This window comes from Mus musculus, chromosome 16 (assembly GCF_000001635.26).
Source record: "Mus musculus strain C57BL/6J chromosome 16, GRCm38.p6 C57BL/6J".
In the NCBI taxonomy this organism is placed as follows: domain Eukaryota; kingdom Metazoa; phylum Chordata; class Mammalia; order Rodentia; family Muridae; genus Mus; species Mus musculus.
Genome location: NC_000082.6, coordinates 5,121,466 through 5,142,469, shown reverse-complemented (window position 1 = coordinate 5,142,469; position 21,004 = coordinate 5,121,466). Strand labels below are relative to the sequence as shown.

At 51.4% G+C, this 21,004-nt stretch overlaps 1 protein-coding gene across 1 annotated transcript in view; it reads left to right on the top strand.

Moving 5' to 3' along the window:
* The first annotated feature begins 9,988 nt into the window (after positions 1-9,988).
* Ppl (periplakin) overlaps positions 9,989-21,004 on the top strand; it is a 46,191-nt gene continuing 35,175 nt past the window's right edge. The window contains exon 1 of the mRNA NM_008909.2: positions 9,989-10,188. Coding sequence (NP_032935.2) covers positions 10,127-10,188 — 62 coding nt within the window. The 5' untranslated portion in view covers positions 9,989-10,126. The remainder of the gene's footprint in view (positions 10,189-21,004) is intronic.

Sequence of the window (21,004 nt, the reverse complement as noted above, 5' to 3'; positions counted from 1 at the left end):
GGCCACATTCTACTCCCTTGTGGATAAGCATCTGGGCTTACAGTGTGGCTTCTATAGGTAGATAAAAGCATGTGAATGATGTCGAGATAATCCAGACTTGGACCCTAAGGAAAAGCCAGGCTGCATTTCACACTCCTATGCCCAGCCTCCTGAGCTTCCAGCAAGAGAGGTGTCCATCATGCCCAGCTCCTGGGTTTTGAAAACACCTCAAAAGGGACAGAGGCAGTGGGTGTTTTAGAAGTGTCTCTGCCCACACGGTGTCCCCTAAGGGTCCCAGTGGTCACTGGTTACCTGGCTACCCTCTAGGTGACTATATTGGAGGGTGAGAGACAGAATGTAGAAAGGAGACCCTCCTTACTCCCTGCCTTCACCAAGGCCTTTTCCCTGCCTTTCCCCAGTGCTCCTGCTGGCCAGACAAAGGGTCCCTGCAGATTGTGGGAGGCACCTATGCTGGTTCCTGGACTGCTGTCATGCAGAGCAAACTTGTGGCTTGAAACACAACACAAATTCCCATCTCACAACCCAAGAGGCCTGGAAGCTGGGATGGGCCCCACTGGGCTAAAGGTGGGTGTCAGCTAACCCATCCTTCTGCGAGCTCTGAAGGAAGCTGGTTTCTGGCCTCACCCAGACTCCAGGCCATCTGCAGAGAGAGGCTTCATGTGGGGAGAGAGCAAACAACTAGAGCATACATAGTGTGGCCTTGCTGAGGCAAAGGGAGAACTAGGTGTGTGCTACTACACCCCAAAACAGGAACAAGACTCAACCTGCCCTGGGGTCCCATCTCTCTATGATCCTAGATTGGACCACGGAGCCTGAAGAAAGAACATGGAGGGGGGGGATTCTCTTCCTCCAGCCACAGCAGGCCGTGAGCTCTCCAGGAAAGGAAAGAGACAACAAACTCCCCGTCTCTCTAGGTCAGTAGGGAAGGGGAGAGGTCTGGACATGGCTTTCACCTCAGTGTCCCTGGCAAAGATACTTCATTTAGTGCTGAGGGAGGCCAGGCAGGTGCCGGGCACATCGGGGCCCTGGGTTCAGAGACAGACAAGCCAGTTCTGTGGCACATCAGACTGCACTGAGCAATTGATGGGGACAGTAAAAAGCAGAATGAAAGTAGACCCGAGGAGATGGTCCTGAGGCAGGAGACACCCAAAGGGAGCCTAAGTGTGAGAGCACAGATCTTGGGTTTGTCTGTTCTGCTTCTGCCTGCCGTGCTTAGGCTACTGGTGAACAAGTGAGAAGGAAAGAAGGGAAGAGGAGGAGGGAAAAGGAGAGAAAGGAGGCTGAGGAAGGAAGGAGGGAGACCTAAGAACAGGAAGAGGAAGAGACTAGGAAGGGCCTGAGAGCAGGGAGGAGGGAGGAAGAGCCTAAAACAAGAAGAAAGGAGGAGAGGGCTGAGAGGAGGGAGGGAGGAGGGACATGGAGGAGGGCAGGTGGAGGAGGAGCCTGGGAGGAGGGAGAGAAGAGGAGGGGAGCTGGAAACTAGAAGGAGGAGGGAGAACCTAGAAGCACGCAGTTTCTTGTAGCAAGCTGGAAATGAAGATGAGACGAAGTTCAGGCAAATGTCTCACGGCCAACTTTTGTGGATGAGAGGGAAACTGAGGAGAGCCTGCAGCCAGAGGAAGGAGAATGCCATTGCTGTAGGGCCACCCCCACAGGGCAGTCAAGGAACCTGTGACAATGACAGGACAGAGGTCATTGTCACCCTCCCTGCAGAGTTCTGCCCACAGGCTTGGGCAGATCATGGAGTGCCATGGGCCAAAAAACTAGAGTCTCACATGTCCACAGAGCAGACTCTGAGGTCCTCGGTCCTCAGCCCACAGCAACTCAATGACCCATTGGAGCTTCTCAATTAGACAACGCCCAGCACACAGCTGCTCACGCTTACACAAATAGAAACCTTTGATTCTTCTATGTAAGCAATATAAATGGCCAGACTGTCAGCCTCCTAGCTCGGCTGGGTGGCATGGGCCTGTAATCAAAGCCATGTAGCCATGCTTGAGATTAAAGCAGGAGGACGAAAGTCCAGCCCGGGAAACTTAGTGAGAGCCTATCTCAAAATATAAATAAATAATAAGTAAATACATAGGTTTTATTTTTTAATGTTTATATATTTACTTATTTATTTTGAGACAGGGTCTCACTATATGGTTCTGGCTGTCCTGGAACTCACTACACAGGCTGGCCTCGAACTCACAGAGATCCATCTGCCTCTGCCTCCCTAATGCTAGGATTAAAGATATAGGCCACTATACCCAGATATAAATAAATAAATAAATAAATAAATAAATATTTTTAAAAGGCTGGGGTGCAGCTCAGAAGGACGCTTGTATTCATGCAGTCCTGTGCTCAGTCCTCAGAACTGGAAAGAAAAAAATCCCAGCAGGGCCACCCCAGCATCTCGTCAGTAGGGAAGCCCCTGGACAGGGAACTCCTCACAGCAGCTCTTGGCCAGCCCACAGGAAAGAATGGGGTGGAGACCCAGGCTGGGAGGAGGGAGGTTTGTCCAAAGCAGGGTTTGATTCATCATCTGGGCCCTGGGCCCAGGCTGGGATTAAGTTTGAGTCTGTGACCAGAGACCGGCTGGGAGAGGACCAGATGGGACGTTAGCCACTGGGTCCTGGGCTGGAATGTTTGAGCTCAGCGGAGAGGGGACAAAAGTCAGGTGGACCTAATGGGCAGATCATGATAGATTGGCAGGCTTATTTTAATTGCATCTACTCACACTTCATCACAGGCTTCCTTGTGACGTGATGTCCCCCACATTCTCCGCCTGCAAACGTTCCTGCTGTGGAGGCTGCTCACCTGCTCCCTTATTGGCACTGACTGGCACTTGAGCGCTTCTGCAGCCTCTCTCTCCATCTTCCTTTCCCCATCTCCCTCTCCCCCTCCCCTCCCCCTCCTCTTGCCTTCCTCTTCCCCTTCCCCCTTTCTCTCCTCCCCCACCCCCTCTCTCTCCCCCTTCCCCTCTTCTCTCCTCTTTTCTCTTTCTTTTTTTAAGTGGTGGGCTGGGAACACCGTAAAATATGGGCCATGCAAGCATGAGGACCTGATTTTAATAGGGCTGGGGCTGGAGACGGCTTAGCAGTTCAGAGCACTATGCCGCTCTTGCAAGGGACCCAGGTTCATTTCCCAGTACCCACGGGGCAGCTGGAAATTGATTGAGACCATTGTTCCGGAGACCGGGGTCCTCTCTTGCACTAGGCGCACATGCGGTACATATAAACACACAACAAACACTTGTTCACGTAAACTGAAAATACAGCACATTTTTAAAATGGGGCTGGCGGGGCACACTTGTAGTTCTGCTAGGAGGAAAGCTCTCTCCTGGGAGCTCTCTGGCTAGATCGTCTAACCGAATCACTCTAACCAGGTCAGAGTGAGAGACCCAATCTCAACAAAACAAAACAACCCCCCAAAAATAAAAACAAAAAAAATCAAACAAAGAAACAAACAACAACAAAACCAAAAAGCTCAGAAAGTAGGGGCAGGCGGATTTCTGAGTTCGAGGCCAGGCTTATCTACAGAGTGAGTTCCAGAACAGCCAGGGCTACACAGAGAAACCCTGTCTCAAAAAGACAAAAAACAAAAAACAAAAACAAAGAAACAGTCAGGCATGGTGGCGCACCCCTTTAATCCCAGCACTTGGGAGGCAGAGGCAGGCAGATTTCTGAGTTCCAAGCCAGCCTGGTCTACAAAGTGAGTTCCAGGACAGCCAGGGTTACACAGAGAAACCCTGTCTCAAACAAAACAAAACAAAACAAAACAAAACAAAACAAAAAACAAACAAAGAAATAAAAGCTAACTGAACCAAGGGAGACAATGTCTGAGGACCATCCCAGGTTACCTCCACATGCACACACACATGTGCACATGCACCCATGCATACATATGCACTCAAACACACCAGAATATCTAAATGCATAAACAGAGAGAAAAAACGATGTGACTGCCTGTCCCATCATCTCCTCACTCGCTTGCTGTTGTAACTCCGGGGCTGGACGTACATCGGGTGCTACCTACAAGGACCACTGCACATGAGCAATGCACTAGAGCTCCTGGGTACTCTGCCCTTCCCCAGCAACAGGGGGGGGGGGGGAGCCTGGTTGCCATGGAAATGCCAGTAATGCAGGAGAATATGTGGGACCTAGGGTGCCTATAATTGAGGTTCTTCCTCTCTACCCTCAGCTTCGAGTCTGACCCACAGTGTTCCAGCCACACACACACATCACACACTCAGTAGTGTCTGTGTGCATTGTCCCTGTGTCTGCTGGGCTGCTCTGTTTGGGGAACTTGAACTTACTTCATCTCCTACCCTCACCCTGCTTCTCCACAACAAGCCCTCTGAGGGCTCCACTCTGATATCACATAATATCTGCTCAATAAATACTGGATGGTGTGATGGGCTGGGGATAGAGCTCAATTGATAGAGTACTTACCTAACACTAAAGCAAATCCTAGGTGCCATTGCTAGCACTACACAAAACAGGCGTGCTTTCAATAGTTAGAAGGTAGAGGCAGGAGGATTGGAAATTCCAGGTCATCTTCAGCTGTAGAATGCGCTTGAGGCTAACCTGGCCTACAAAGTGAGCTTGAGGCTAACCTGGTCTACAAAGTGAGCTTGAGGCTAACCTGGCCTACAAAGTGAGCTTGAGGCTAACCTGGCCTACAAAGTGAGCTTGAGGCTAACCTGGCCTACAAAGTGAGCTTGAGGCTAACCTGGCCTACAAAGTGAGCTTGAGGCTAACCTGGCCTACAAAGTGAGCTTGAGGCTAACCTGGCCTACAAAGTGAGCTTGAGGCTAACCTGGTCTACAAAGTGAGCTTGAGGCTAACCTGGCCTACAAAGTGAGCTTGAGGCTAACCTGGCCTACAAAGTGAGCTTGAGGCTAACCTGGCCTACAAAGTGAGCTTGAAGCCAACTGCGCTGCATGAGATTCTGCCTATAAATAAACAGGCCAAGATTGAGCGGGTGGATGGATGGATGGATGGATGGATGGATGGATGGATGGATGGGTAAAGAAACTGCTTCTCTTCCATCATAATTCTGACTCACAACACTAACTCTTGTCCAGTGCTCTGGGGATTTCCCCTGGGACCACGCTCACTCCCTCGGTGAGAATACTGATCACACAGTCTTTGCCCAGCAAGTGGTTAATGCCGTGGGAATGAAGGCCTGGTGCAGCACACAGTCCTGAGTCTCCGGGGACTTGAGAGGCATGTCATGATCAAACAACTACAGCTGAGAAGCAAAGAGAGCGGTAGCCTGTCCTGCATTCCCTTCGGGGTCAGGCAGCTGTGTCAGATCGTTGCTGTGACGATGGCTTGGCACTATCTGTCTGTGTTTTACGTCTCTTCATTGAGTCCATGGAGTTTGTATCATGGTGCTCCCATTTTGCGGTTATGAAAACCGGGGTTCAGAGAGTTGGAGATACTTGCTCTGGTTCACAACACAAGGAAACAAAAGAACTCAGACTGAACATCTCAGTTCCCAAGTTCTCATTTAACAGAGTGGGCCAACTACCTCCCCAAAGTCACCCAGCCGGGGCATGGCTAAGCAGGCTTTTGAAGTCAGAAGGGCTTCAAGCAAATACTCGGTTTGGTTTCTTGTTCTGCCCCTTTGTAGCCTGACTCATCTATCACTTGGGCACTGGAGGGAACAAGGCCCTGACCTTCTGACCTGACCAGCCCCAGGGTCATTCACACCAGAGACACTTGCCCAAGAATGCGGCTGTACTGGTCTGCTCTGCATGAGCCTGGCACGGCCCAGAAGGGGAGGAGCAGGCAGCAGGCAGGAAAAAGCATGGGCGTGAACAGGAGGCTGGGCAGTCTGCCCTGCAGGGATACTGTGCCTGGTAGAGCCTGTTTAGCCCCACCTAGAACCACTCTGCCCTGATGGGGTGACTTCCTTGCAGAGAAGCTCTCATGGTGAATTTGAGAGGCCCAGGGATAGCTCTCCAGTGGAGTGTCTGAGCTCCAGGGTCACCAGTCTGTGGGATAGCCCTGCAGTGGGGTGTCTGAGCTTCAGGGTCACCGATCTATGGCTAGGCCATATAGGGAGAGGGCCAGGGCCCTGAGGATCAGAGCAATTCAACTGAAGTGGGAGTTGTCTCCATATTTTGGCAGCATACAGGTGCATACCTGAGTGTAGGGAGGGTAGCAGGGAGTCATGGGAGCCTATCTTCCTGAAGTGACCACAGGGTGGGGTATCCATCAGACAGGGGGAGGCTGCCAGGGGCCCCAGTGGGTGAGGGCCTGAAGTGAATACTCCAGGGGTGACTCAGGAGCAAGAGGACTCAGTGAGTCACCTTGGACCCTCTTCGGTGCCTGCTTCCAGAGCTCAGCGTCCCCTCTTGCCAAGATGAACTATGGGGAGCTCCGGGGGCCCCAGCTCAGGGGGAGGTATGAGTCAGCCCGTGTGAGCTGACTTTCCATCCCAAGAATTGTCCCAAAAGAAAAGTAAATATCTGTTACACAATAGAGGGCAAAGCTGAGCCAGCCCCTTCCTGTCCTGTGGGAGTCCCTCGGCACTGGCTGTCCCCCGTGTATTAGGTGAAACAGTCAGGGTGCCTAAGCCACCTGCAAGATCACACAGCCAGGACTCAGTCCCAGGCTGGCTTTGACCTGTGGTTTCCAGCTAGCCCCAAACCCCTTTGCTTCAGAGCTCCAGAGGGTGGCTACTCTCTGAAAAGCATTTCCATCTGGCTGTTGGATAGATGAGACATTCCATCTCAGTGGATAGAGTGTGGTGCTGATAAAATTCAGCCACAATCCCAGGAAAAGAAACATGAACTTGAACGTAGGGCCTCACACGTGCCTGGCAAGCCAAACACCACTGAGCTCCACCCCAGCTCTTTTAACTTTTGTTAAAGGTGACAGGGTCTTATTAAGTCACTTGGGCTAGCCTTGATAAGTCACTTGGGCTAGCCTTGAACTTACTCTGGCGCTAAGGTAGGCCTTGAAGTTTTAATCCTCCTGCCTCAGCCTCAACTGAAGTGACAGGTCTATGCTACCATTCCTGGATCTGTATGTAAGTAAGATTCCTCGAGCGATTGTGGAGCCATATAGGAGATGAGAGAGGGTCTAGCCCACAAGAGAATGGCCCTGGGCCTCCACCCTGGGAGAAGAAGGTTCCATCCTGGTCCTGTAAGCAGGGCCCTCTGTTCCCGGATTGAGAGAATGCTGTTCTTCCTGTTTCAAACTGGTTCAAAGTGAGGGAGCCTGGAGTGTACATTCCTCTCCAACTTCTGGGGAAATGTTGAGCACAGAGAGGGTGTGGGTGACCCTTGCAACAATGAAACAGAGCCCTCATTCCAGCTTTGGAAAGAAACAGGTATGGGAGGCCAAGGGTCACTGGTTGCTGGGCACTGCACAGCCCTGCAGGTGCCGCCTCAATGATGTTCAACCATCCTGGAACAAGTACCTACGCAATCCTCCTGCTGGCCTCCCCGCCCCCGCCACAGCAGAGGGGATGAGTCACTTGGCAGAAGACAGCTTGGCAGTGCCGAACTAACCCCATCTGGCCCCCCAGAGGGTGTACGAGTGAGGGCAGATCTCCCGCCCCATCCTGCCTGCCCACAGCTGTGTGTGGAACACATGTGCATACACACGTGCACATGTACCCATGCATGCACACACAGCTGCACCAGCCCTGGGCTGACTATCTTAGAACATGGAGTGAGAACGTGGATGAGGGCCAAGTGGAATTCCTGCCCTAATCTGTTAATTCCCTCCAACACTCCTGGCCGGGCCCAGCAGAGTCAGTGGGCACCAAGCCAGTTGCCCTGAGCCTGGGAGCGGATGCTACGGTAGGTAGAGATAGGGATGTCCAGAGTTCGGGCTTTACAGCTGGTGGCCACAGACCAGTCAGGCACTGTGGCTTTCAGAATATGGCTCCCTTCCCACAAGAAAAGGCCAAGATATCAAGTGCCTCCGAGCAAGGCAGCTGAGGGGCTTCACCTCACAGAGAGCACTTGGACCCTAAGATTCCATCAGTGTGGTTATCCTGCAATGCCCCGAGCTGACTGGCCTGGAGCTCCTGATCCAGGCCACTTCCCCAACACCACTTCACAGCCACCCTGGAGTTGCTGAGAGAAGGATCTGAGTGTTTGTGGTTTTAGAGCTGTCCCCAGCATCCAATGACATCCCTGTTGTCACTGAGCTCTGTCACAATGGGGCTGTGCTAGAGGCTCACTAGGAAGGATCTCATCCCTTGGTGATGACTCTGCCTTTTATATCCACTTCACAGATGGGAAAAACTGAGGCCAGAGAAGCAAAAGGACTCACTGTCCCCCACAGTTGAAAAGAGACCAAGTAAAGATCCGAACACCAGTCTATCCTGGCTACCCGCCCCACTTCCTCAGTGAAGAGTCTCATTCTTCCTCAGTGGGTCAAGGCTAACAGTTTCGCATGGATCCTTCCAGAAGCCTTCTATGTATACAAAGCATACTGTACAGGTATTCCTGCCCACCAACTCCCGGGCACTGAATATCTTTTCTTAACCTCCAAAGTTATTTACATTTATTTATTTATTTCCACTGCTCGGCCATTTACATTTTATAACATATATATATATATATATATATATATATGTGTGTGTGTGTGTGTGTGTGTGTGTGTGTGTGTGTGTGTGTGTGTGTGTGTGTGGTATGTGCATGTGTGTGTGTGGTGTGTGTGGTGTGTGCATGGTGTGTGCACATGAAAGTGGGCACCTGGGGAGCCCAGAGGAAGTCATTGAATCCCCTGGTGCTACATCTGCCTAACAGGTTCTGGGAACTAACAGGGCCCTCTCAAGAGCAGTGCGTTCTCTTAGCTACTGAGCCCCCCAGCCCTGAACACCAACCTCCTTATTCTAATCCTGTGGGACAGAGACTGGAGTCAGACAGCTGAGCTTGGATCCCCAGTCTCTTGACAGTGTGAGCAAGTCCCACAGTGACTGTCCCTTTCCATTCTCAAGATCTCATCTCCCCTACTTGAACTGTAAGCTCTTTGGCTGTCACCAGAGTCTCTGCAGCTCACCTCTCCCCATGAGCTCCCACCCACCCCCACCCCCACCCCAGGGTAGCACTGAGTTCTCTCAGCTGTCTCTCTTTCACTCTAGCTCTTACCCAGAGTGTTTTCCATTAGCCAACAAAACCAGGGCTGCGTCCCTTATGGCAGCTCATGAGTGTGAGATGTGGGTACAGATCTGAATGGGTAAAGCTCCACGTTTCCCACAGCCCCCAGCCCAGCCTCACTCCGGGACATGCGGGCAGGACTATGCAACATTGCTGTTTCTCAGCCAGAACTAGTTTCTATGATCCACCATTAAGTCTCTATCATACCAGGCCCGGGGTTATGAACGTTTCAAGGGATAGTTATGTCCTCCCCGGCTGTTTCCCTGCCTGTTGGAGTGCCACTGTGTGCCAAGCTCTTTGGTGAATTAGCTACAGGAATCTCCTATAGCCCTTCTGGATGTGGGTCGTCGTTAATCTTCTCTTGGCCAAGGAGGAAACTGAGGCAGTAAGTAAAACAACTCTCAGAGAAGTCCTAACTGACCATAGGTGGCCACAAGAATCCAATTCAGTAGCGTGCTATGGCTGTGGCCATCGCCAGTCCCGCTGAGTGTGATTTGTTGACATTGCAGGGAGCAGAGACCCCACTTCCACCTCGGGTCTCCCACACCTGTCTGAGGTTCCACCTGTGGCTCATCACAAGAGGAGTGTCATGGTGTTTTGGGATTGCCCAGGTAAACCCTTCAGCCAGAGGGCGCGCCAGGCTCTATGTGCACGATGGGCGCGGCCTAGCGCAGGTGGCCTAGTCGTCCAGGTTCTGGCGACAGGCTGCGCAGCCTCTGCAGTAACAGGCAACAGGGGCGGTGTCCGGCGGGGACCCAGGGAGCGCGTCCGAAGCCCCGCCTGCAAGGTAAGCGCCACCTTCCCGGGGTGCGGCAGGCAAGCAAGTGGCCGGCGATCGCCCCGCCCTGTTCCTGTAGTGACCCAGAGCCGCGGCCCTCCGCACACGGGGCTCTGCGCGCCGCTGCCGCTGCCGCCTCCGCCTCCGCCGCCTTCTTTCACCTGCGCCCGCCGCCCGCTTTCGGTGCGCGCCGGGTCCGTCGCCGCGTTCCAGGTCCCTCTGTCCCAAGCGCCACCATGCACTCGCTCTTCAGGAAGAGAAACAAAGGCAAATACAGCCCAACGGTGCAGACGCGGAGGTGAGGGGGCGTCCTGGGTTAGGATGAGGGAGACCTAGGGCTGAGCCAGGAGTGGGGATGCGTGGGCAGGCTGTGCGGAGGTTCCTCTATAACTGGAAAGTTCTGCCCTGCTGGGAAGGGGCACCAAGAGTGACAGGAGGGACTCTAGAGCCCCATGATGCGCTACTTTGGGGGCCTAGATGGTGGGGACTTGAGTAAGGAGTACAAGGTTGTCCTGAAGCTGGAATCTCGGTCATGAAACGTTGTGTTTCCACCCTGGGACTCGGAAAATAAGTTGTGTGTAGGGTGATCTCCTGCGGGAATTGTAGACCGTGCAGGTGCTGCTGCTGGCGTTGGGTTGTGAGATCTGGTGGCTCCGAGGGTGAGCCACCTGTCCCCGGCTGCACCTGCCTGCCAGCGCTGGAGCACTCGGAGGCCGGAGGCCGCGGTGGGTCCTGGGGCCCCGGGGGACATGCTAAGGCAATCTCAGGCTCTCTAGACTCCCGCTCGGCCCGGCTGGGTGGGGACAGACCAATTTTTCACTGCGTGATTTCTCAGGGGTGTGGCTCCTGGCGCTTCCCCACCCCCCTATCCCCGAAACTGGCCGCGTCTGCGATCTCTGAGTTCTCAGGGCCGCCTGAGAAGCGAATGACATGTCTTGATGTGTCTGGATGGAGAGACAGCCCACGTCGGTTTTGATAAGCCTAATGTATTCATTCGGTTAATAACCGGTTTGGGGGAGACTGGTAATGTTGCTGAGATTGAGGGAGGGGTGGAATTCGTTCCTCTGCCTTGGCATCCCTCTAGAGGAAGTGGGGGTGGTCCCTCCAAATAACTTTAGGCAGATGAGAAGTGGCAAGCACTCACCTGGCTCAGCACCTAGCTGGGCTCCTTCACTGGCCCATGAACAGTTCCTCCCCACTCCCCAGATTCCAGATGGAGGCAAGACAAGAGATTCTGGCCCCGGAGCTTTCCCACTGACTGTTGTTCTGCCTTTCAACCCAGACCCACCTACTGAGACGGGTGCCCTGGGCACTGCAGCCTGGAGTGTGGCCTGGGTATTCTTATGTTTTCTGAAAGTCTGCTTTCCTGTAGTCCCGCTGACAGGGCTGTTTGATGCTCAGCGTAGTTTCTTCCCTTGTTCTACGGTCCCCTCCCCTCTCGTTTCTTCTCCTCATCAACTCTGTCTTTCAGTCTTTCACAACCCCAGAGGCTGGGCAGGGCCCTTCGTACTGTTCCTCTGTGGCTGATCCAGCTGGCTGTCAGAGCCAGTTGGGGTCCTATCCAGTCCTTGGGCTGCTCTCTTGAGTATTGCACAATCGGACACACTCTGTGCCAGCCCCACAAGGGGTCAGGCCCCTGTAGTCCTCACCAGGAGGAGAGTCACACATCCCAGGAGCTGGGCCAAGTCCCACCCCTACACTGCAGCCCTCCAGCCTGGAGTGCCTGGGCTTGGACCTAACAGCAAAGGCATGGCAGCCCAGAAGGGAAGGGAAGAAGGATCTCCATCCTTCTCAGCCACAGGGACTCTGAGAACCTGCTGGTTAGGTACCAGAGTCCTACCTGCCTCCTGGCTTTAGTCCTTGGCTGGCAGCTTTTGACAGCTTTGGCCATGCGCCTCTTGTGGTCACCCAGCCCTGAGACTAGACACTTTTCTTCATGGTTTCCTAGCTCAGGGTACCCACTGTCCCCATGCCCTGGCTAGTGCTTCTCTCTCTCTCCCTCTCTCTCTCTCTCTCTCTCTCTCTCTCTCTCTCTCTCTCTCTCTCTCTCTCTCTGTCTCTGGACAGGCTTTTTGCTGTGTAGCTCAGGTTTGCCTTGAAACCACTGTATAACTCAGCCTAGCCTTACACTCCATCCTCCTGCCTCAGTCTCACAGAGCTGGGGATTACAAGAAACTCGGCAGTACTGGCTCGTGCCCAGCCAGCCTTGTAGCAAGCACAGTGTGTGTGTGTGTGTGTGTGTGTGTGTGTGTGTGTGTGTGTGTGTGTGTGTGTGTGTGTGTTCTTACTGTTCTCAATTATGATTGCTGGTCATAGGGAGTGACCCATAGTTATCCCTGCAATCTGAGGGAAGGAGACAGTAGGAGAAGATGGGGAGGAACTCAGGTCCAGGGAACAGAAGCCTTGCTGCTCATCCTGGTTTTGCTACACTGGTGCGAAGCTCTGAGCCTCAGTTTCCCTGCCTGCTAAGTATTTCAGTAGAATAAAGGGCTGGGAAAGCAAAGTCTCAATGTACCAGAAGTACCCGAACAAGAGTTATTAGTGCCTTCCCAAGCTCAGGAGACCCAGCAGCCCTGAGTCAGGACCTTTATGCCCAGGCAGCCAAGGACTTGGACAACACAAATCCCTGTCAGAGAACAGAGGTGCCCCTCCCTGTTTGTCTGCCTTTTAGCAGATGACATGGGTTGAGGGGTTCTGGGCAGGGTGTGAACCCTGATGCTCCTGTCACCCTGGTTCCTAATGACAGGTGTGGAAGTTGGTGTTCACACCTGAGCTAATGACAGGGTCAGGCTTGCTGGTGCAGGTCACTGTGGATAGCATCTAGACTAAGAGGAAGGTACTGTAGAGTACAAGCTCACACTCCGTTGGCTGTGCAACTTTAGTGGGGGTTCTTGACCTCTCTGAGCCACTTTCTCACCTGGAATGGGGATAACAGTGTGTCTGACTGTGATTTGGCTAAGGAAGAAATGAAATAACCCAGAGAAAAAGGTGAGAATCAGAGGGACCATCAACATGTGAGGGTGGTGATGGTGGTGGTGGTGATGATGGTGAATATACAAATGCAGGGGTGTGTGGCTAGGATGTAGATCAGTTGGTAGAGTACTTGTCTGGCATCCATGAAGCCCTAGTTTTGATTCACAGAACTATGTACAAACAGGCATGGCGGCAAATGCCTGTTATTCCAGCACTTGGGATGTGAAGGCAGGAGGGTCAGAAGTTCATGGCCATTCCTGCTTACACAGGGGGATTGAAGCCAGCTTAAGCTTCATGAGACCCTGTGTGAACACAAACATATGAGTGCAGAGGAGCCACTATCATCCCAGGAACAAACCAGGATACACTCGTGGGCGGAGCAACACTGAGGGAGGAGACCTTGACAATTGTTGGCATCGCACAGGAAGTCAAGCTTGAACACAGCTATGACCATGTGACTGGTGGGTCAGAATGGGTCTCCAGCCCACCCACTCTGTGTTCTGGAATGGTGTACGTGAGGCTGTCAGGTCAGAGTGCATCAGGAAAGTCTTTCTAGGAGAGGTGTCTGAGTGAAGCATTTAAGATCTGACTTTGGGGTCACACTGAATCCAAAGACAAACGCTTGACCTTGATGAGTGATCTCCATGAGTTCCAGACTAGCCAGGGCTAAATCACAGAAAGATTCTGTCTAAAAAACTAAATAGAACTGATCTCACGTGCTCAACTCCAGTTGTGCCACCCCTCCCCACCCCCACCCCCACCCCCACAGCCTGACCAGCACAGCCTTTCCCAGCCCCATCCAGTCTGCTTGCAAGAAAGCTGTCTTAGTTACTCACTGTGTGGCAAAACGCCTGGCAGACACTTCTTAAGGGAAGGAGGATTTCCCTCACAGTTCTAAGATACACTGTCTGTAGGGAGGCAACGGCAGCCAGAGTGCGAGGCTGCTGGACACCCTGCACCTGAGTGTGCAGAGACAGATGGATGCTGGTGCTCAGCTAGCTTTCTCCTTATTCTTCAGTCAAGGACCCCACCCCATAAATACAGCGCTGATTAGATTCAGGGTGGATCTTCCCTCCTCAACTAACTCAGTCTAGAAACTCCTTGCTAGGGATGCCCAAAAGTTTGTCTCCAAAATGATGCTAGGTCTTATCAAGTTTACAATCAAGAGTAACCATCCCAAATGGCCCTGGCCCAGTGAGAGGAGCCTGTGTGGAAGGAGAGGACTAGCAAGAAGAACGTCTTGGGGCACCCTAACCACCTTAGTCTCTAAGAGTAGTGTTTGATAACCACTAGTCATGAGTTCAAGTGCAGTGTGCCTCTCCTGAGCTGTGTGCCCTTGTGGAGATCACCTCGGATCTAGGAACCTGGTTTATCATCTGAGTAACAGGAGCAGGGTTACAGCCCCCTCTCGGACCAACTGCTGGTGGATCAGCAAAGTGATGGCGTTACAGGCCCAGCTCTGGCTCAGCTTCAGAGTGGGTAGCCATCACACACTGCTAAGACGGGAATGGTCCTAAGTCTAGAAGCCTGCCGGACAGCAGACTCAAGTAGGCTGTGCACGCACCCACTGATGCATAGCAGCCAGAAGGAGAATGACTTAAAGGAGGGCCTGTCAGCAAAACATAAGGACCTGGGTGTCTTGGGCACAGTAAACAGCCTGCCACATCCCTGTGCCTGCCAAAGAAGGGCTACATGGCTGGAATATGGTAAGGTGTCAGTCTGACCCACCACATGGGCTGGTCCCATTTCCCAGAGGTGAACACTGAGGCTGAATGTAAATGAACACCCTGGGCTCACAAGAGGCTTCTACTGGGGCACAGGGGTTCTAGAAGAGGAATCCCTCCCCCATGCCTGAGAATGATGGCAGTCTAGTCCAGAGACTCTCCAGTCATGTGACTGAATGTTGACCCCAGGGCTTCAGACTCTGTCACTACCCCTGTCCCATTTTTAACGTAATTACTTAAGTAATCTATTTGTAGGGTTGTGGGGGAGTGTATTTTGGCAGAGTCTCAACTTACTATATAGCCTAAGGTATCTTTGAACTCACCTTATATCCCAGGCTGGCTTCAACTCATTCTGTAACCCAGACTGACCCTCAATTAACTACATTAGCTTTGAACTCCTGAGTTCTCCTGCCTGAGCCTCCCATGTGTTGAGATTACCTTTAGGAGCCACTACATCCTAGTCTGACCAGCTCTCTGCAAAACATTTTGGCCGATGAAGAGATCTAGGACAGAGTCGGGCTCAGCCTATGGGAAGCACTGCTAAAGACCCAGACACTGTCGAGGACCAGCAGAGGCAGACAGACAGACAGACAGACAAGAGAGAGACAGACAGAGAGAGAGGAAGACAGAGAGACAGAGAGAGAGAGAGAGAAGCATGGCTCAGCTAGTACCCTAGCAATGTTAGTTACTACCCAAAGCTGAGGGGTACATATAAGCTGAGGCACTGCCAGGGTACAACAACCCCCTGTAGGCAGTATGGGACCTCCCTGGCTCATCTGTGCCCTCCTGCCTGCCTCAGCCTGTCTGGGCAGCCAGAAGAGGGAACTGGCCTCGGGGCTTTGTTCTTTCTGCTGTTTTAGTCACAGCCTTCCAAGTCTGAGAGGCCTTCTGTTGCCCTGCCCTCTCTTAAATGGGTCCCCATTGCTGCCTCCAGAACTCACTCACAGCCCAAAAGGGACTCTTGGGGCCTGGATGCCTGCAGCTGGCCCTTGGCCATTCCTGTTTGAACCCAATAGATAGTACATCTCCCTGCTGCAGGCATGGCCACGGCCGCATGTGATAATGATTTTCCAACGGTTTGACTTTTCTGGGACACTGGCAAACACCACCCTGCACAGGGTGAGTGCCTATCCCGTCTCCATGCTGCTCCCAGCCAGCCATGAGGCTTTTGGCCAACTGTGCCTCCTGCCTGAAGTGCCCTTTCCCTTCTCCCTGATTTACTTGGGTTCCCAGGAGGAGCCCTCACAAGCCTCTACACTGGGACACAACCATCTGCACACTGTCTCAAATAAGTCAATCTTATCTTGGTGTCCTTTGGATTTGTGTGGTAGCCCACTGGATCATGAATATAAGAATAGGAGCAGCCATCAGATCAGAGGCCAGGGATACTGGAAATCCTGAGCAGTGTGTCCCACCCTCATCTAGTCTCTGATCTTCACTAGGGAAGGGGCAGAATAAAGGACAGGGTAACAATGAAGGGCACTAGGTACTGAAATATAAGAAGGAGGGAGAGATGGGAGCATGTAAGCAGAGCCTAAGGGCTGTCAGATGATGGACTGATAAAGATCAATTCAGACCAGATTTTAAGAGACACCTTGTATCCTCACAGGGATACAATTTGCTGAGCTTGCAAAGCAAGTGGATGAAAGGTGAGAGAGAATGTTAATAGGTTTAGAAATGCACAAACAGCAGCCAGGTGTGGTGATGCAGGCCTGCATTCCCAGCACTGGGGAGGCTAAGGCAGGAAGATTGTGAGCTCAGGGCTAATCTAAGCCACAAAATGAGACCTCATCTCAAAACAAAGGCAGCTATCAACAGCAATGAAGATGAAAAAGACAAAAAGCAATTTTATTGCTAACATTTGAATGTAGACAAGCAGATGTATCAAAAATATAAATGGTGGGCTAGAGAAATGGCTCAGCAGTTAAGAACACTGTTGCTATTACAGAAGACCTGGGTTCAGTTCTTAGTACCCATGGCGGTTCACAACCTTATGCAACTCCAGTTCCAGGGGGTCCAATACCCTTTTCTGACCTCCGTAAGCACCAGGCACACTTGTAATGTATAGAGGTACATGCAGACAAAACAGCCACACACAGAGAAATAATAAAATGATATACTCTTGAGAGGGGGACTGGGAAATGATTGATATAAATGACCGTTGATTTCTTTTTAAGGAGAATCTGTGAATATGACCATGAAAGGACAGCCATTCAGTCCTGGTGGTGACCACTTCTTTTTGGTACTATTCTGCTGGCTCAACTGGGTCGTGATGACTTAACTCTAACTCAGAATGACATCCTAATGGCCAGAGGCACCATAGTCAGCTTGAGCCTTGTAAATAGCATAGGAGCCTTCAAGACTAGATTCGTGGCATGACCTTTATGTGTCTGTAATGAGAACTGGAGGCCTGGAAGCCAGGAGTGGTGGCCTTCCCTGGGCAGAAACAGTTCTGGCCTTAAAAACAGAGCAGGAATTATTGCCCCAGCAACCCACACAGTGTAGGGTTGACTTCCCCAGGATTAATAACTGGGTGTGGGGGAACTGACTGTCTAATTACCACAGAAGTTTCTAGTAGGGAAAGTATCGGTCAATTGGCTAATCAATCTGGTATTTATTGAACACCACCTATATGTGGTTTTCTCTTATGATTTCCTTCTGGTGGAGACTTGGAATTTTTTCTCATTCCTGGTGCTCCGCTTTAACAGTTGCTGGGTTTCAGTTCCTTGTTCTTAGCCCTGGCTATATCTGAGAAGACCCTGAGGAGTTCTGCCAGGATATAGCTTATCTCAGACTAAATAAATCAGAACCTTTAGAGGCAATTGCCTCTGAGCCCAGGCTGTGCAGTGAGAAGTAATCACAGTAGTGATATTGATGTCATGCTCTGTCCTGTTGTTAGGGGTGTGTAGATTATACTTCCCCTTTCAGTGGCAGCTTCCTGGAATGTCACCTTCTGTTCCTTCATGCTCATCTTTCCTGTATCACATAGTTGTAGGTATATCTTTAAATGTCATACAAGCCAGGTTGTGATGCACACCTTCAATCCCAATACTTGAAAGGCAGACACAAGTGGATTTCTGTGAGTTCCAGGGAGGGTATCTATCTTTGGACAGATAAGGTGTCAGGTAGCCCAGGCTGACCTTGAACTTTGGATGTAGGTAAAGATTACGTTGTACTCCTGACCCTCTTTCCTCCATCTCCCAAATTTTGAGATTACAACCATGAAACATCATGCCCAAGTTCTGAGGGCTGAGAACTGAAACCACAGGCTTTATGCATGTTAGTCAAGCATGCCACCAACTTGAGCTAGATCCCCAGTCCCTTAATTGGAGAATTTAACTCAGTTATGTTTATTGTGGTAACTAGTGTGCTGGGGCCCACTCTGCTGCTTTGACATTTATAGTGCTTCCCTTTTTCATTTCTTTGTTCATTACTCCCTTTTTTATTGGATTGAGTTACATTTTCTACAATTAATTTTAGATCAGAAGAGCACCTGTAATCCTAGCACTCAAGAAGCTGAAAGCAGAGGTTTGCAAATTCATGATCAGCCTGGTCTACAATAGTAAAACTGTTTCTCCAAACAAACAAACAAACAAACAAACAAACAAGTTGGATTAGGAGGCCTGAATAGGAACTAATGAGGCTGAAAATACCCTAGCCTAGGTAATCTTCCTAATTATAGTCATTGGGGTGTTTTCTTAACCCTCCCTAATAACCTATAAAGTTTAGGACAATAAAGATTTACTCATCTGTAGGGTGGGCCCTTCTGTAACCCTTAATTCTAGGGCTTGCATAAGCTTGGGGCTCAGGATATAGGCATTAATTGGACCAGGCAGTTTATGGTCTGTCTACAGCTCATATCTCCAGGGTCTTATGGTCAAAGTCCTGTCCCCAGGGTCTGTGACAGGGAAGGGAGATGACAAGGAGTTGGGAGGCAGAAGTGAAATGTGAAGAGAGGACCTGCTGGGCTGCTGCAGTTATGAGTGTGGACATTTACTGACCTGTCTAGGTGCACAGGAAGACTCTTTGTCAGAACAGTTCCTAATAGCAACAACTGCATTAAAATGCAGAAAAACAAAACCACAATCCTACCACAAAGACATGCAGATGTGTTAGAGAATCTGTGAGGCCCCCACCGCCCCAGCCTGCTCTGAAGCGCAACATTCCACCCCAGTGTGAGCCAGTGACATCCATCTTGTCAGGTGGCCTGAGGGTCAGAGAGGGAGCCTGTGTCATCGCTGGGTGGGGTGTGTGGCCCAGGTTCCTGCATTGCTGGTTCCTTGCACTTGAAAGTCCTGTTCAAAGGGACAGGTGCGGAGTCCCTTGTGGTCACATCTAAAAGAATGACTCAGCCCGGTTTACCATCACTGATTGTCACCTTGCCTGTTACCCGGGATTAATCTACTGACCAGGGTGCCAACAAGATGTCAATTACCTGACACTCCTAGCAGTGACTGCCTCACCCTCTGTCCTGAGAGTCTCTTGTCACTTTGCCTGGGGTGGTGTGGATTAGAGTTAGTATTGATGTCCCCCTTGGACTGGGGATATCACTTTGGAGCCTGGCTGCTTAGATTCAAATCCTGATACTGTAGTTTCTCAACTGTGTGACCTTGGACAGATTCTTCAAATCAGTTGTGCCTCAGATACCTTCATCTTGAAAAGAGTCATGGAAGTTGCTAATGCTCTATGAAGTACCTGCTCAGTTTAACACCTGCTGATGGAGCCCCACATTTCAGCAATAGAGAGGTTGAGATCATCAGCTCAAGGCCAACCTGAGCTAATAATGAAACCCTGTCTCAAAACAAATAGATAACCCCAGCCCCTTCAAATAAACCCAAATTCAAACGAGGGTTGAGGAGGTGGCTCTGTCAGTAAAGCAGCAAGTGTGACTTCAACCCCGGAGCAGGGGTAAAAAGCTGGGCGTCGTATCCATAGTCCTGAGGCTGGGGAGTGTGCAGTGGAGACAATGGACTCCTGGAAGCATGCTGGCCAGCTAGCCTAGACTACTCAGTCAAGTCCCAGGCTATGAATGACCTTGTTTCAAGTAACAGGGGGAAGGCAACTGAGAAACAACAGATGAGACAACCATGGATGTATGGGGGTACTCACACACACATACACGTACTTCTTCCCCACCAACACACACACACACACACACAACTTGGCAAGTAAAGATTCTTGCCACCAAGTTTGATGACCTAAGTTTGTTCCTTAGGACCCACATGTTGGAAGGAGAACAGTTACTTCAGATTGTCCTCCAACCTCCAGACATGCATGCCCCTATTTATACACATAAAATAAATCAAATGTAGTCACAGGGACAGAAAAAGAGCCCAGCCTCAGTAACTATTGTGCCACCCTTCCCAGGCCCTTTCCTTCTAATAAATGCACAAGAGGGCTGAGCGGAGCAGTGGGCACCAGTGAGTGCTCCCTAATTCCTGACAGCCCAGGCACATTCTGAGTCTCCTTTAGGGGAGACCAGGTTGGAGGCTCTGCCACACCCAAGTCAGTGTTTATCAGACCTGATGCCCTTCGGAGCCACCAAGCCCAGCCCTGGCTCCAGAGGCAGGTGAGACCTGGAATGGTGAAGCTGTGAGAGCCAGACAGCAGAATTTCCCAGAAGGAATCTGCACTCCCACACTCCAGCCATTCCTCTTCAGGTTTCCCCACCTGCACACCCCACACTCACCAAGAGTGAATCAACCCCAAAAGGGGAGATCTGAGGCAGGACCAAGGATGGTGCATGGAGACTGACTCAGGCCTAGGGAGGCGGGCGGCTGTGGCAAGAATGGATCGCTAACTTCCCACCGCCCGACCCGCCAGGTCCTAGCTCCACACAAGGAGAGGCAGGGTGACATCTGGGCAGCCAGCGACACCTCCAGTGGAGAAAAGGCCTCTCCAGGGCTACAGGGCAGCAATTGGCTCTCAGAGTGTCTGCTCTTCATAAAGGCTGTTCTCCCAGCCTGGGGACAAGCCAAGTCTGCACTGCTGCTTTGTACCCAGGTACATCTTCATGCACTGACTGACCTTCACTCCAACCTGGGCTCTGATCGGCAAGGCTGGATCATTTGGGAGTCAGGTTGTCAAGGACTTGGAAGCAAATGCCTGACCACGGTGGTGTGTGTGTGTGTGTGTGTGTGTGTGTCCACGCGCACATGTATGTCGGGGGTGTAGGAAGGTCCAGGGAGCAAAGAACTGACTTTATTAAGTATCCATAGTTACCAGACCCTGAGAGAGATAGACAAATGCTCATCTGCTTCATCCCAGCGCTACACAGAGGCCTCCCCCATGCCCCTCCCCCCATGCCCCTCCCCCTGCTGCCTAGGCCACATAGCTTCCATGTCATCCTCAGGAGACTTCATGTGAAAGAGTGTGAGGGGTCTCTGGTGGTGCAGGGGCTCTATCCTAACTGTCACC